General features: G+C 37.7%; 1 protein-coding gene across 1 annotated transcript in view; it reads left to right on the forward strand.

The window, feature by feature from the left end:
* PITPNC1 (phosphatidylinositol transfer protein cytoplasmic 1) overlaps positions 1-17,829 on the forward strand; it is an 84,100-nt gene that overhangs the window by 26,978 nt on the left and 39,293 nt on the right. The window contains 3 exon segments of the mRNA XM_086762474.1: positions 11,685-11,833; positions 15,680-15,768; positions 16,201-16,208. Coding sequence (XP_086618600.1) covers positions 11,685-11,833; positions 15,680-15,768; positions 16,201-16,208 — 246 coding nt within the window.

A 17,829-nucleotide genomic window follows, 5' to 3' on the forward strand; every position in this document is an offset into this window, starting at 1 on the left:
TGGTTAAAATCTGCAGTTTTGTTTTAGTTTTCTGTACCTCCCTCTGTACTGGTTCCAAGCTCTGCTCCAGAGGAGATGCTGGTTGTGTTTGTTACATTCTAGCCTTTCCTTACAGGATTTGTTTGTGACCTAACACTGGTCAGTAAAAACAGATAAGCACTGGTAGAATGCTTAATACTGTGACACCATCTGTCAAAAACATCTGGAGACGATGTAGCCTGACATTTCTGGATTATGGTAAAATAGCATGAAGCCTGTAAAGTCCCTTGGCAGTAATTCTTCGCCTTCCTCCTCCCTTTATTCTCCATGTGGTATTGAAAGAATGTCTGATCTGGAAGCTTTGGAGTCTGTCAGTCAGTCAGGAATGTGGTCCTTCCTGGAAGTTTTACTTATGCTTACGTAAGTGCTTCCGTTCTCTGTTCTGCTGAAAAGCAGCAATTCTACTCATCTGTATATTGTAAAAGTACTTGCACCTTCAAGGTGGGAAAGTGTTGAATTAAAGAGTCTGTGCTCTGTAATTAGTCTAGACAAAGACATTAGATGGCAGGCACATGCTGTCCCCGACATCCTCGCTTCTCCAGCGTGTGTGCTCCACAGATGTCACAGTTGCATTGCGTTCTGCAGCAAACCTGGGTTTCTTGCCCAAGAGTTTGTTTGGCTGCAGTTTTGATTTTCCATAAGTCAATAGCAAGCAAACAGATTTCTCCCCTAAATGTGCTCACTACGTTTATTAGAGACTCCATGCATGTAAAACAAGAGGCATCACTGGAAAGTACTAAGTTGCTACAGTAGTGACTTATTTCAAAGTGGGGGGTTTTGTCACTTGCAGATACGTAGTTTGCAAGTGTTTGTTCTAATGAACTAAAATGGAAACATTCTATCTTCTTTTGGCACGAGTTTGGAGATTTCTGTGTATCTTAAATCTGGGAATGGGGGGGAAAGTATGTCTTCATTTCCTTCTTACATAGTTCAAATCTTGCTCTTACGTACTTCCTTTCGTCAGATGCCTGTAGATAAGCATAATACCATCATCACCCTAATCTCTACGTTACACACAGAGATGCGGGAGTGACCTCAGCAATTTGCAGACACAAAATTGTATCTGTCATTATTTTTATCTTTGGAATGCAGGCGTAAAATGAGTGCATTTTAAAAATCAATTTGAAGTCAGTTTTATTTTAGAAGATCAGAAAGTAAGATGAAGTATTTGTAATAATCCAATGAAGTATTCTGGACTGTTAATATATTTTTGTTTCATTGGAAGTAGCAAACAAAATTTCATTTTCTTCTGAGTAAGATATCAGAAGGCAGGTTGGATTTGTCTTGTTCAGCTTGTCAATAGTAAGTAGTAAATTCTGATGCTTAGGTTTTTTTCATTTTATATTGTGTATCCTAAGAAAGTTCTCCTTTTGTATGTTTATAAGCAGAATTCTATTGTGTAAAATGCTTCATAAGGAACTTGCTTGCCAAAAAAAAAATGTGATTGCAGAATTATTCCCCTCTGTGATTCTGACAAAGTTTATAGATTCCTTTGTGCTCTCTTTGGTGCTTCTAAACTCAAAGTTTACAGGCAATTGTTTTTTTCTGAAAGCATCAAATTCTCTGTACTTGAAAGTTGATGGTTTTGGTATGAGAGAGATTTTTAGAAGTCACAAAAATGAGTAATTACTGAAGAAGACTAATTAGAGAAGAGTAGCCTGAGGGGAAATAAGTTCTACTTAATCATTAAGCAAATATCATTACTCATGCAAAATGAGAAAAATCATTTCTAAATGTGTGAATATCTGCACCCGTGTTTGGTCCATTTATAGTTAAAGATAAACCAAACGCCCAAGTCCATTTCTGCAGTCTACTGAATTTTGAAAGGGTCAAAGGATGTGTGCAACTCTGAATACTACCAGCTTAAACTGAGCTAAATTAAAATAAATATTAAAAAAAAAAAATCCTGCACTTCAGAGAAGTTAATCTTTATGTTCGAACTCAGCTTTGTGGCTCAAGCGCTTTGAAGTATTGCATTGTTTGGCTGCCCACAGCACGCACTTTCTTTAGCCAACAAAAATGCATTCAATATGCGTGGCACACAAGTTTAGCTTCTTCTCTTTCCCCCCTCTACCTCCCAAATCTTGTTTATTTTAATGGAAAAACACGTAAGAGTTTTTACTGTCTGGTTTAATAAAGCAAGCTTCTCAATCGCCATCACTGATCCACAGAGAATGTTACTTTGCACTGGGAGCGCAGTAGATTCCTGTGCCACCCTGTGCGTAGGGCTAGCGCGTGCTGCTGAAGGGAGATCGGTGACGGCGATCAAGAAGGAAGCCTGTGCTGTTCCATTCTGACTTTTCTTGGGGTATCCAAAATGGAAACAGTGTTTTCCGGGAATATCAGGAAAAGAATTTGGGTCACTAAAAAAACCTCAGTAAACTCTACAAAAATTATGTTGAGGTTTTGCTTCATTTTACTGCATTCCAAGTTAAAATTTTAAGAGATTTACTAAACAGCTCTTTGAGCTTCAGCCTTCAAGTTAACGACAGTGTCTCATGAATAAATTGTGGTTAACAAATAAAATACGCTTTTGTATTGACTTGGAAAAACCATCAATAATACTCGATGGTTATCAAACCAGGTTTGCACTGTAAGGCAAAGTAAATTGTGCCTGAAAAACAATTAGCTGCAATTAAAACACAGCATATTTGTGGCTTAATCAGAGGCAGCTACTCATAAATAGGGAACAGTAGATGTGAGGAATCTTCCAGTGTGCGTTACTGACAGACTGGCTGTAAGTGGTCAAGCGGCATAGCAAGTCCCTTTTAGCTCTTCTTTCTGGTTTGGGGAACAGAGGACGTTTTAGACTCTTGAAAATTTATGTGCATCCTTTGTAGGAAATACATGTATCTTCGTAAATCTAAAGAATAGAATGTTACTGGTATTTATGTGAGAAGTACGTAGTGTAAATGGTTGAAAAATTTAACCAGCTGACTCACTGTAAAATATTGTTAATAAAAACTGATTCTTAAAAATTGTATGAGCTTGTACTCTCAGGATAAACAGCTGGCTTTTTTCAATAGCACAGCTGGTGTGGAAACATAAAATTACTACCGTTTGAACAGGACATGAGCTATATTTGGGAAAACATTTGCATGAGAGCTGAAAATTTGCAACTTAATTTTCATTTATTTTAATTTTCATTGTACACTTCTTAACCACAGATCTGGACCTGATCCTGCTGATCAGTGTCATTCATTTTTGGTTGTAAGCCACCGTGTGCCAGGACACTGCAGATTTAGCGCAGGGCATATTTCTTCAGCTGAAAATCCTGGAGGAGGGTACTGTCTTTCTGAATAACCAATAAGTGTTGCTGAACTGTCACTTGTAGAAATTTAAACAGATAAAGTATCTTAAGGATGTAATTTTTTTCCTTGAGAAGGCAAAGGAAACATGAAAGCAGTAAGAACTGCGCTTCACAGCATGCAGAAGTCAACTCCTCCTGCTGCAACTGTTTGTGAGGCTGCAAAAGCGCGTTCCCGTGAATTTGGGCAGTACTGAAGGCGACTACTGATGCAAGTTAGCAGATGTATAGAGCATTGTGAATCACAGGTGCCTGCAGGAATTAATTGAAAGAAAAATGTCAAGTTCAACTCAAACCTGTAACTAGTCAGATCCTCTATGTGTTACTAGGGTAAGGGACGTTTGTACCACTAAATGACTTGTACGGTTTTCTAGGTCCTCAAACCACATCATATTTACATTCCCATTTTAGGACCTAGATGTTTATAGTTGTTATAGCCTTCCTACTAAAGCTGTCTATAGACTTTGTTAATCTGGGCTGGGTTTTTTAAATGAAATTACTTTAAACCATTAGTTGTATGCTAGTTCAGAAAGTATTCTTGCCTTCCTGACAGTTTGTTCTGTGTTTTCCTGTCTCAGCTTTAATGTAGTCTAAGAACTGCTAGACAGGCAAATTACTACACAGGCAAGGTCAGTTCCCTCGTCTCTGCTGTGAGGAAGCAATGGACATCCTGTAACAGGGACAGCGTTTTGCCAGAAATTAATCTTTACTATTCAATTGGTGTAGGAAGTTTTATACAGATTACTGCCCTGAGCAGTAATGGCATTAATCACATAAAATAATCTAGAGACAAAATAACCCTTTGAAATATTTAACATTAATTCTCTTGTAGCTGTTATTTCTCCCACTGGTTGTTAGTGAATATCGTCTTGATTTCTCATATGGCTTCTCTTTATTCTGTGCATATTTTTCTCATTGCTGGGTTTTTCTGTGTTGCCTTGTTGAATTCAGATGCCTCCTACAACTGATTCTCCAGACAAATTACACCTCTAATATGTTTAAAGTCAAGATAAAATGACACTTAGAACTATGGCACTCACTTAACTGTGGCATCTCACTAATAATCTGTAATTAGCTAAGGTCAGTTGTGTAGATTTTTGGTGTTATTCCTTCTTCTAACCAGTCAATCCTCCTGTTGTTTCAGAAGGATTGTTCAGGATTGATCCTGTTGTTTCAGAAGGATTTTTACCTATACAAAATAGGTTAAAAAATGGATTTGCTCTTGAACACAATAATTTAGAAAGCTACCTTTGCTTCTGGAGCTACTGTTTGGTATTTGTGCCTCAGGGACTGCCATTTTAAACCAACAGTTCCTAAAAACTTAGTTGCATTTAGAATTTTTGTACATTTTACAAGAGAATACAATGTAAAGGTGCCTAGTTCTTTCTAAACATCTTTGCTTAGAAACTAGAAGTCAAATAACATATTAGTGTAGACTCCACACTGCTAATCAGGCAGGCTAAAGGAGGTTTAGTATCAATTCAGTGGTATTCAGGGTATCTCCGCAGGGCACTGCACTGGGCTATAAGAACACACCCTTCTGCATTCTCTGTTTACTATTCATGCTTTCCTTGCAGATATTCCCAGCAGTCAAAACCAGCAGTACTCTTTTCACATGACCCTAGCCCACAATGTAGTTATTTTACCAGGAAAATCACATTTCAGATATATAAACTGCTACCTTCACACTGGTAAGTTGTGCTGCATAAGAGAGACTTCCAAGTCCAAGGAGGGTAGATTTAGATTAGAAATTAGGAAAAAATTTTTTACGATGCGGGTTATAGAACACTGGAACAGGTTGCCCAGAAAGGTGGTGGAGGCCCCATCTCTGGAAGCGTTCAAGGCCAGGCTGGATGAGGCTCTGAGCAACCTGACCTAGTCAGGGATGTCCCTGCTCCTTGCAGGGGGGTTGGACTAGATGACCTTTGAAGGTCCCTTCCAACCCTAACCATTCTATGATTCTATGAAAACCAAAACAAACGAAAACCTAATTCAAAAAGCAGGCCAAGTAGGAGCCAGTGAAATTCAACAGGACATGAAACATCGAATACCAGCACATTGTACATTCCTTTATGCTAGTTAAAACCAATCTAGGAATGCTAATAACAAGGCAAACAAATCACCTTGTCAGAACCTGGAGCTTGTGTCATGGAAAAGATTTTCTTAAATTATTCTTAATAGCTATGAATCATCATCTAGACAAGTACAGGGATCATAAGGCACAATCTGGGTGCTCTTATCAGCTGGTGTTATAATTGCCCACGTGTGAGGGCTCTGCTTTCCCCTCCAGATGGGCATGAGGATGCCTCAGGCTTCGCCCAGTTGAGAAGGCAGACAGAATGATGGCTAATAACAATAATAACGTGAAGGATTTATAGTCAGTAGTGAGATAAGAAAAACCACTTCTGTTTAAGTAATTACTGTTTAGAATTTTAAAAAATTACAGATGTGTCTGGTGGTAAAAGCACTGAGCTGGAAATCACTACATTGAGGTTAAATTCCCTGTTCTATCACAGATATCTTTTTTTAAGGTTGAGGTATTAATTTAAATTCTGTTTCAATTAATCAAATATAAAATAAGGATAATGCTTTCTTTGCCGGTCTTCAACATCTAACTGTAACTTTTCATATTTATGGCAATGTGGGCCTTAGGTGTTGATCGAGACCTGAAAACAATGCTTTCTAATATCAAAAGAGAACACATAATAGAAAACTTCAGCGTATCCTCCCAAACAAAGAGAGTTACTCAAGCAAGTACATTTTCAAACAAGTTATTCCAGACACAAAATATCTCTGTAAAATTGCTGTTAAAGGGATTGCTTGGAGTGACAGGCTCTGCATGTTTGGACAAGTAACCTACCTGAGGATCATGGTGCTTGTCTCATGGTGGTACTTTGAGGAATAATCAGAATTTGTTTTAAATAATTTTAACATGGAAACGAATGATTATACAAGTGCTGAATAATATTCTTATTAATCTTTTCAGTTAAAATTAGTCTGAAATGAAGTCTTGGAACACATCCACCAAGGAGCACACAAACAGTCTTCCAAAGACTATGACTTGAAAATAAATCAGAAACAGATCAGCAGTTTTAAGATTGTTTTCTGCTGATCAGACAGCATTCTTTACATCAGAATTCCTTAATCAAATTGCTACTGTTTACCCATAATCCACATCCTTGGATTCAGTGTAGCTAGCCAGAGACAATTGACGATGAAGTTGATTCATTTTATATTTTCTTGCTAGAAGTAAATCTCTACTAAATTGAGGTCAACGACAAAATACCTGTTGCCATCAGTGGAGGCAGGTTTGTGCCCTTTATAGCTGCCTCTGCAAAGGAGCACATTTGTGCGTACGTACAGATCTATTTCAGTTTAGTTGTTGCTGGTTCTCTTCTTTTTTTTCCGTTTTACCTTTGCGATTTTCTGAGGACAGGACTAGAAGCCGCTGGCATGTTTAAGCATGAATCACTGTGTGAGAAATACTTTCCATTGTCAAAATGCAGTGCACTGAACAACCATTACCTTTAATAGGTACAAAAGACATTCAGCATCTTCTGGAGTCCAGCTTGTAACTGCAGGGAGGGATCTCACTGTCACTCTACTGACTTAGAACAATAAATTGCATAAGTTGAAATGGCAGCACCGTCCCTGAGAGTCTAGTTATAGAAAACTAAGTGTAGATGAAAGGGTTCAACAGTTCTTCTGTATATGAGTATTGCCGTATCAGATGAAGCCAATGATAAATCTGTCACATTTTCTGTGAGCATTCAGATAAGAACTTCAAGGACTGATATAAAAATTTCAGATTATGGATAGCTTTGGCATAATTTCTCCTTTGAGAGAATGTTACTTTTTGCATTCCACATGAAGTTTGAAAGGTTGTACTCTAAGACTAGTATTAGATGAAAAACTGAGCAATAATCAGTCACGCTGAAAAAAATTCAGACATGTTTGTACAAGGATTTCTTGTGCAGCTTCTGCTGAAGACAACGAGAGTTCTACAAATGAAAGATGTGTAGGGTGGACTCACTTCCCCCCCCCCCCCCCTTCTCTCAAGAACACCAAAAAAAGTGATTCTGATCTCACTTATAATTTTAAACAAAATCAAATTGACCATCATTATGCTGTTGCTAACATAAACCTTGTTTCTTGTATGACTAAACTCCCAGTAGGCAAACACCATCTGCCTGTTGAAGCAAAAGAGAAGTCACCGCTGAGACAATGTCTAACTCATTAGGAGTTGAGAAACATCATCTACTCCAAAAGCTGTGTGGCAATATCTTAGAAATCTCTGACTCCACGTTCAGTGCGTTTCTTAGTTGAAGTTCTTTTGATACTGAAGACATTTTCCCCTGTTAAACTGAAGAGTTTTCAAACAAAGAGCTTTTCTCCAGAACCAAATTCAGAGCAGGTGACATTGTGTGAAATTTTACTAACTTCCTTGAAACACTATATAGTCTTCAAAAATTATCTTACAGCTGTTGTGATAGAGCGACATAAATAATAGTGGCACAGCAATTTATCCTTGCCGGTTTACTGCTGTAAAGTGTTTCTTAAGTTGTATTTCTCCACAGTATCGATAGGAACTTTAAAAAAGCTGTGGCTTTTTTTTTCAGACATTTAAATTTTAGCAAGTTCTAAAAGACACATTTTTGCTTTGGATTTTATTCATGTAAATATAAACATACTCATTTTTAAAAGTTATTTTATCTGAAACAATAGTTGTGTACTCTCTGGTTTAGTAAAGTACTATAATTTTGGAAGTTAACTCTTTTTTCATCCTGCTCTAGAATTATATTAACATTGTATAAACCAGGTAAAAACAAATGAATAGCACACAAAGGAGCTAATTTAGATACTTTAAAGTACGTGTGAAAGTATGCTGCTTTTGCAGAACACAGCTGCTTTCTAGCAGGGCTGCACAGTCACGTCGATAGTTCTGAAAGGTGGCTATTTCCACTTGACGGGTGTCAGACCTGTAGGTACGGAAAGTCATCGCCTGTGGAGAGAGGCGTAGCAGTAGGATTCCTACTGAAGAGCTGTCCTGCACTGGTTGTGGTGTCTTCAGTTTTCTTCAGCATCTCCCAAGTGAGAAGTGCCTTGCTGAGCTGCTTTGGATACGTTCTGTGAGATTTTTAGGTAGAAACGGAGTGTGTGCGATTTTGAGTCTCCTCACAGAAGCAGAACGTTTCTTTAAGCACTGACTGTGCAACATCTGTAAAGCAATTTCTGCTTGACAACACTGATCATCATCTGAGGAGTTGAGCGGGTATGCAGCTTAGCTGCTCTTAACCACATACTCAGATTGATTTGCAGTCTTTGTGATTTGGTATTTTGCTAGCATTTTATGGTAGTATGGGTCCGTGAAAGAACAGCAACCTCCGTTAGCAAAACTTGCTTGATTCATGGTGCTGGAGCAAATGAATGCTTTAGTAGAACCCCATTGTTAGTTGTCAGTGTGAACGTACGCTCGTTTCGATGTTTCTGAGCCAGTATTTCCAGCAAGAACTGAGATGTCTATATTAAACCATTAAAACTGAGAGCAAAATTGCAAAGGACTACATGGAAGTAGGAAATCAAAGCATGCAGTGATATGTGCAATCATGGAACACTTTCCGGATATGTCCATGGCAACTAAAAGTCACAACTTTATGGGATAACAAAAATCTCAATAGAGATCGCAATAGAAATATTGGCTTTATGGCAAATTGTAATTCCTCTCCTCTCTTAACTTTTTCATGTTCCACAGGCTATAAATTACTGATCTCTTTCTTCCCTTATCATCTCTCCTCTTTTCTAACATCCTTACTACTCCACAGGCAGTAAGCATCTTTACTCGCAGGTGGTCTAATTGATACATATCTAATTAAAGGCAAAGCATTTTTTCTCAACTTGCATTCAGCTTTGAAGTATGTTGCTTTGATTTCAGACATGAAGAACGACCTCATGTACCTGAATGTTCTCCTTTTTCAACTGTGCTTGTTGTTCAAATAAAATATACTACCTCTGTCCACAAACTTTACCTTGCCTGTGCACCAATGCATTCATTTATTGTTCGTGAAAAAGAGAACAATTTTTCATGGAACTAGTTAAAAGGTATGTGTAAGGACTGCAGCTCTTCAGAGCCTTGAAGATTAGGACATGTTTAAATATGGTGAGACAGAGACAAAGAGGATTCAGTAGAGACTAAGGTAGATAACTGGATTAGCAGGAAAAATAATTTTAGGGCTTATCACTTAAGTGGGGACATTTTGTGTGAAAGAGGTACCAGAGATGAGAAAGAACCAGCATCAAATCATTTAAAGAGCATTATTCTACTTATCATTTTAGTGAATGTCATCAGAGAATCTACTCTCTCACTACATAGAAATGTTCCGCAGTTATATAGGATATAAAGAGAAAGAATGATCGTTCTACTAAGAAATAAAAAAGGCCATCAGTTCTCACAAATTAAGAGGAGAAAGGAGAGGAAGAAACATTATGTGCATAACACTGAAATGCCCAGGCACCTCTAAGTTGCGTAGCCAGCACTTACGCAGAGATCTGATTGGTTTTTTTTTTTTAATGTTATAAAGGTCACACTTTCGTAATTAATTGACCTGACCTGTAGGACACTCACTAATTTTATGACAACTCTTATCTTATTTTTTTCCTCCTTCTTAGTTCTTTTTTTTTTACTAATTCCAGAAAGTTTTAAGAGTGGGTTATATTTGTCAGTGTGAGGACATGTTTGAAGAAACGTAATGGGGTAAAAATCCACCAAAATTAACTAATTAGATAAGAGGAAAAGAAAATAGATCCAAGGTACCTCACTCCCTCCACCCCAAGCACCCTTTTCCCCTTAAAGAACCTTTTTATAAACTTGAGGCATTTTTAGTGCTTTGGAATTGCCAGCTGAGAGAAACTTTTTGGATGCAAACCATTTTCTTCACTGTTGTAGCCGTGGCTGGCTGGGAAGGAGGAGGTGTCCATTCAGCGCTAGGAGAAGGGAAATCCCTGTCCTCTAAGCAAAGGATCCTGCAAAATCCAAGTCCTAAATTTCTTACCTTCCTGTGGCCTGCCTGCTGCAGGGGAATGTAAATGGAGTTATGTGGAATTCAAACAACTTCTGCAGGGAGCCCTCCGTGGTCCTATTGTCTATCATTTTTTTTAGCAAGACTGTCTTGTTGGCGTTGTTAATGAGGTCTGTGATGGTTTGGGTTTTTTTTCCCAGCTAATTGCTCTTTTGATTTGGGCTTTTTAAAGTCTGTGATAGTCTTGCTTGTTTATAATATGTAATAACCACAAGAATCTTGCAGTTTTCTGAGGTCAGACTGTCACTATGCTTTTGTTTGCTTGTGCTGAGCTAGTACTTGGCAGCTCGTGTGGTAACTCAGCCATTCTCTAAATTAACAGGTTGTTCTTTGTATTTGAAGTGATTGATGTGATTGACGTGATTAGCATGTGTATGCCTAAATAAATTACTTTGGGGGAGAGAGGGATCCAAATGGAGAATACTGGAAGGTCCAAAGACAGTTTGTTGTAAGAACTGTGGTATGTTCAAGAATGTGGAAAGGACTTGAGGGAGAATAAATTCTCAGATCAGAAAAATGTATGGGAAAGTATTTGCTAATGAAGGTACTTTTTGTTGTATTTCTCTGGAGGCCAGAGATGCCTCAAAAATGCCTCAAAATCAATTGCCAGTACAATTTATTTTTCTGTGACAGCAGTGTTGGGTCAACCCTCCTGGGTTTTGGCTTCCTAAGTAACTCAAGAGCCTATAGAAAAAGGATCATTTAAATGCTTACATTCATTTTAATAATATTGCCAAATCACTCATCTCAAACTTCTTTTTCAAAGGACTTGGAGTCTACATGAGATTTTTCTTAAGAGCTGATGCTCCTGTTTCTGTGAATCATCAACAGTTCTCCTGAATCTCTTTGCAGGGCTTCATTATTTGGCACGGTGTTGGCAAAACAGGAGAATCCTGTGTCCCATAGAATTTTTTTAGTTCACCTGCTGGTTAAAATCTCCTTGCATGTCAGCAATAGATCAATTGTTTATTTGAGCCTAATTTATATACTTGGAAATACAGTCTAAAAAAAAGGACCAGCCTGATTCTTTACATCTGTATACACTCGGTTTTTGTTATTTTTTCCACAAGTAATGCTTTGGACTTAATAAAATAATGGGAAGACCCCAACTCATGGGTCTAAATGAAGCTGCAAAATACTGGGTTTTGCCCTTGAACTACCTCTTTTTTGCACATAGTGCTGTATCATTGTATGACATTGGCTTTTGAATACACCTGCATTACACAAAGCTGATATACCTTGTTCTTAATTTTGCTTTGCAGTACAGAATTGGACAGCTGTACATGATAAGCAAGCATAGCCATGAGCAGAGTGACCGAGGTGAAGGTGTGGAAGTGGTGCAGAATGAACCCTATGAAGATCCAAACCATGGCAATGGTCAGCTGACAGAAAAACGGGTTTATCTCAACAGGCAAGTGCGACAAAACTGTTTCTCTCGGCATGGGCTGCTTCCTACTAGCCACAAGCAGAAGCAAGGTGGGATAGATCAGTGCCTTGAAATAGGATTAGTTGCTGCTTCTTCTAGAGTATCTTTTCTGAGAGAATTATAACTTGAAGTTAAGGATTTACTGAAAATCAGAGGTTTTTGTTTTCTTTTACATTTAGCTGTTTGTCATTCTTTTTTCCAAAATTGGGGTGGAGAAACTGAAAAACTAAAGAGACAAATCAAACAAATGCCTCACCTGCACAAAAAAAACCCAAACAAACAAACAGCAAACCACTAAAATGGCTTAAGGGTTTCTCACTACATAATAATGTCACAAAGCCAATTTCCCATTTTTGGCATCAAGAGATTTGCCTCAGCAAAATTAATTGACATTATGAATGACCTTTAGGCTTGTACAATGACGACCTTTTGTACCAAAATAATAGGCTTAAAGACATGATGGAAAAAATTGTTTTTGTTTCCCCGAAGTTCCATCATCTCTTAAAGTGATATATGTATCTCTTCCTATGGTGGAGTTACACTGCTGAGGATCAATGCCTCCACACTCGAAGGCCAGAGATGTTTTTATATATATATATATATATATACACATATTATTCTGTGTGTGTGTGTGTGTGATGAAATATATTGCTCAGTCTGTTCCCATTTTTACTACTGCTGATCTAATTGAATATCGCTGCTTTTCTGAAGTTCTGTTCCCCTGGGCCTGTTTTATTTTATTAAACTTGTGCTCGGAAGCATTTTGTAGTGGGCATAGAAACAGTATAGCTATTGCTTCTACATTGCCAGTTACTCCTCCACTGCAATCCTGACATACGTAACCTTTACTCAGGCTAAATTGAACCACCAGTAATGTTGCACGCACAAAACATGCTCACAAGAGTACAATAATTTATGTCTTGCCAACATTTAATATTCTTGTGATAGTAACTCTGCTCTCTCGCAGGGTAGATACAGGACTTGGGAAAAATCAATAAATGTGTTGCTGTTGTAGAGCTCCCAGAAGCTGTGGGTTTTTAAATATTTCTGGATATTTCCATCCTTCATGTTAAAAAGAGATAACACTTTAAGCACTGAAGAGCATATTCAGAATTACCACTTGAGGGTAATTCAGAATAACCACAAGGACTCTGTCCTAGAAAGCATGTCCAAGACATCCGTGAGAAGCATGCAGTTTCTGGTAGCGCAGGAAGTGGAGCAAAGGATTTCTTACCCAAAGATGGCAGCGAACATTGACAAAGAATATCTGTGCCTGCAACAACTGAGGAAGTTTACCTAAAGCTGTGGTGGATGGTTGAAGTCAGGCTGACTGAGTTTATTGATAATTATGAACGCTCCTTGATAATCATAACCAGATTTGCTATTTGGATCTGGTTTTGGTGTCACACTACCACCAGATATTGCAGAAGTATTAAAGCTTTGAGGAAAGGATCAGCAGGGTTTCAGGCAACTGTGGATTTTGCTGGGAGGCCGGGATCTCTCTGGAAAACTTTGCTCAAAGAGACATGCTGCCGCACAAGATGTGCTGAAAACTCTGCCTGCCTTCCTTGAGGGACAGGACTCCTTGCACCAGCACAGTTCTCTCCTTCATCTTCTCGTCTTCGAGGGTCCACCACTCTAATAAACTTGCTAGCTTTGCTTCACTGTATTTTGCTCTGGACTGATCTCTCCTGAGCTTATATATTCAGTGATGGTTTCTGTGAAAGATTTGTGCATTATTGTCATTTATCTTTTCTTGCCTGCCAATACTTTTAATTCTAGCAGAAAATCATCTTGCTTACCAGTGGTTTCAGCTGGAATGCCTTTAAGAAACACTTCCTCCCTGTGTACTGAAAGACTGAATTTGATCTGGGGAAGGAAGAAATAAAAAATAAAAAACCCAAACAAAAAACCATAACAAAGACAATGTGATCCATAGATACATGTGCTGCTAAAACAGAAATAGTATATTTTCTTTCTTTGAATGGACCCTTGGAACCATGTGTGTCTGACTATAACTTGCTGGAAGCTCTGAGTATAATGTGTGTTTTGCTCATAAAATTATTTTTTTTGGAGATGTGCTGTACCAGCAAAGATAGGTAGACAAGGAAATATGCTGAAAACAACAATAACCAAAAAAAGTGCAAAATGAGCAGCTGTATGTTAACAAAGACATCACTAGTAAAATTTTCTGCTGTCAGTGTAAGTCTTAGTTGTATTCAGAATTTTTTACTGCCTCTTCTCTCCTGCTGGGGCATTGTTTTCGGAAAGGGAAAGTCTGCATTCTGAGGTATTTATTATTTAGGCATCAGAGTAAAGTTTAGCAGGGATAAGGGAGGGAGCAGAGAGATAGTCGTAAAAAAGCATGGGCAGAGACTGACAAAATAAACAAAACATATGATGCAGTGAAGCCTATTATGCAGTACGTAAAGTGCTGTCAAAGAGCAAAAGTGAATGCACTTGACTTTGAATCTTTAGATAATGTACTAACGTCTGCGTTTTGCCTCTGGACAGATACAATATGTATGTGTAGCTAGATCATGGTTAAATAAGCCTTAACGATCTGAACTCTGTTCTCCTCAGAAATTTGCTAATATGGAAAGTTAATTTACTTGCTGCACACAGTTATCTAAACAGAACTGTCTCAAACATTTACACTTGGAAAACTGAGGTTTGAAAGCACTGAACTTCAGTTCAGTGAAGATTCAGTCTCAGGCTGAGTGGCATCACCAGACTAACACAATTTTAACTGAGCCCCTGAAGTGCAGTGGTATTTGTGGTCTCCAAAGGTCTGCCTTCCTTTGAGTGACCAGTACTGCATCTTTGTTACCAGCAGCTTCAGTGATTATAATTAATGCCATTAAGAAAGGGTTGAAAGATTCGTTCTCATGAACTTGCCTTCTTCTTAAAATGTATGTTTGTTCATTGCTTCTTTGGTACTTTGAGTGACCAGATATTTCTGGAAATGAGAGATCCAAGATCCATGGTAAAGAAAACGCTCCCCCTCTTCTGTAATAGTATTTAATTATCTTTTAATGATCTTTCCATGTGCTGTGTCCATGTCTTTCATTTCTTATTCCACTGCTGTTTTACCACTGCATTGGTAAGTTCTCTTGACAGATCGAGCTCTGAGCTATAACATAATTTCCATTAGTTCTCTTCACTTTTGTGATTTACTTTTCCCTGATATCAGCAAAATGGGACTAATACTACCTACCAGCCTCACAGAGGTGTTTTGAGTGACTTGTTAATTTTAATACAAAAGCTTCCTACTCAAGAGTGGGTGTTCGTAGTGTGGGAAAAACTGCACGTTGGGTGAGGTGAACCGTAAGGGTTCGTGTGCCAACAGAGAATATGGAGGAAGAAGAAACAGTCTCTAAGGAGAACTAATGGAATTGGGATCCAAGGGGCCTAAAATCACATATTTCCTCATGACCTCTTGTTAGAGAGTGCCTCCCTGTGGTTAAGGATACTGCGAGACAGATACACCTTGTATGATCTAACCTGCTGAGTTTGTCCATGACCAAAAGTTTGAGGCCATAAATTCTTGCAATCTGCAACCTCAATTTAAATCCGATCAGAGGCTATTGCACTGACATTATATTGCTCACTTGAAGAGGGGAACAAACCGACTTGGTTTCATATACGCTTGTGGAGAAAGCTGAGACAGAATTGCCTCAGCATGAGATGAAAATACTGTTGTGAAGTCCAGGTGTTGCTATATCCTGTGACACGCCTGTCAAATTATGAGCACATTTGGAAGTATCTTCTTTTCTACAGTACTTGTAAGTTATAACATATTCTGATCTTATATTTTCTTTTTATTTTCAGCAAACTGCCTAGCTGGGCTAGAGCAGTTGTTCCCAAAATATTTTATGTTACAGAGAAGGCTTGGAATTATTATCCTTATACAATTACAGGTAAGGAATAAAGCAGAAATTATTACTGACTTGTACTGTTTGGATAGTTTAGCTTGTTTTCAGAAGCTCCAAGTTACATATTGAGCCATAGATACCGAGCTACTTTAACAAGTGTTGAACTGCATCTTTTATCAACTGATGTCAGGAGATAAAGATTATAGACTATGGATAGGTAAAAACTGGAGCGTTGTATCTATGCAATTTCTTCCTTGCAAAGAAAACATCAAGTGCTTAGATTCTGTGCTGACCTGTACCCTTTATTGTCCCATAGACTTTAGTCAAATATAAATCAGCAGATTACCTGGCACAATTTTTTTATTATTAATATATGTTTACTGTAAGGATCTTGCATCATTGTTTTATTTCACATTTCTTTTTTTTTCTTCTTTTCCCTCATCATTCTGTTTTTACAAATGGACAATTGGAAATCAGAATACACAGTAAGTTTTTCTTCCTCTTTTTATTCTAAAAATAGAATAATTATGTGAAATACAGTAGTGGAATCCAAGCTGATTTCTTCTTAATATGACTAATGCATAATGCATTCAATAGTGGACCTTTATTTTAGCTATTTGTTTAAGAAATTTAAGGTTAAATTTGAAGTGTCTTTGTGGGGATCCTATAAATTATTTACCTTATTTTTTGTCACTTCAAAATAATTTGCTGTATTTTTAGTCACTGACTGTAACAAAGAGAAGCTTCTATAAAACAGGGCGAGGCTTTTAAGGTTCCAGTTATTACATGGAGACATGAGAACAGATTTCATTTTATTTATTGTTTCATTAACTTATAAAATGCTCATCTCTGGTATAGTATCTGGGAAACTGTGCAATCTGTAGACAAAATTAAACATAATCTGGGCACAGTGCCCAGAAAAATCAAGTATTCCCTCTAGCAGAGCTAGGGCAAAATATAGCACATAAAACAATTTTTTTCTCATGATTTAAATGTACTGGCCTCAAGAATATACAATAAGTTTTCAGCAGCCCTTGGAAGCTGAGAAGGAGATGATGAGGAAGTTCCAGGTGAAGGGATCTTTCTGAAACTCCTGCCTTGATTTAGTTTGAACTTCTGACGGTAGATAAAACATAATCCACTTGTTTTTCTTAACTGCGGTGCTCAAAATTTTTGTGCAGGTTTTTTTTTAAAAACCAGTAAAGAATACGGAGAGGAAAAATACTTTAATGTGGTAAATGTGAAAGAGAAAAAGTAAAGGGAGTTAAAGGCTCAGATCTGAAAGCTGGAGACTTAAGAGTTGAAACTGCGATGACCAGGTGATGACCAAACTGTGCTTTTCAGTATGTACTACAGATAATTGTTAGATATTCTGCTTTGTTTCATGTTTAAATTTCATTTGAGTGTCAGAGGAAACCTAAATGTCCCATAATGCCCACTAGTAATGAGGGGACAAATTCTCAGCTATTTTTCTCAGAAGATATCTTCAGTAGGGTCTATCACAGTTTATATTAATTAAGGATTTACCCATTGATAGCAGGTTTAATCTTAGCACATGTCATCTTCCCAGTCTGTGTTGCATTGGTGTCTGTTACTTACACTATGTTGTATATTTTTTTCTTTAACGGAAATTAAATTTGAATTTTCTAATGTGATTTTTTTTTTTCTTTAACTGAAAGAGACAAGTAAGAATGATTAAAAGGATGGTAGCAGACAGAAATACATGTCTGAATCTGAAATGCAGTACATTATCAGAACCAAACAGCAATGCTGTACTCATAGAATTTGAATCAGGAGGTGATCTTTATCTAATCTGATGAGACAACACTTGGAACACATATCGGTGAAGGCCTGTAGAAGGTATAGAGCTACAGAGATATTCAAGAGCATTAGCAAAAATGATTGCAGGGTTGAAGAGACTTGTAAAGAAAAATTAAATAGGTGTACAAATGTAGAAGGTAGGCAAAACAGTCACTAAGTGACAGTATAACTGCCTCAGGGAGCTGGGGACTAACTACTCACCATGGTGCAAGGAAACAGAACTAGAAATACTTGGAGGAGATTAAATAAACTGTAATTCAGGCAAAAATCCAAAATATATTTGAA

The sequence above is a fragment of the Chlamydotis macqueenii genome, chromosome 18, assembly GCF_036417535.1.
Source record: "Chlamydotis macqueenii isolate bChlMac1 chromosome 18, bChlMac1.mat, whole genome shotgun sequence".
NCBI classification, from domain to species: domain Eukaryota; kingdom Metazoa; phylum Chordata; class Aves; order Otidiformes; family Otididae; genus Chlamydotis; species Chlamydotis macqueenii.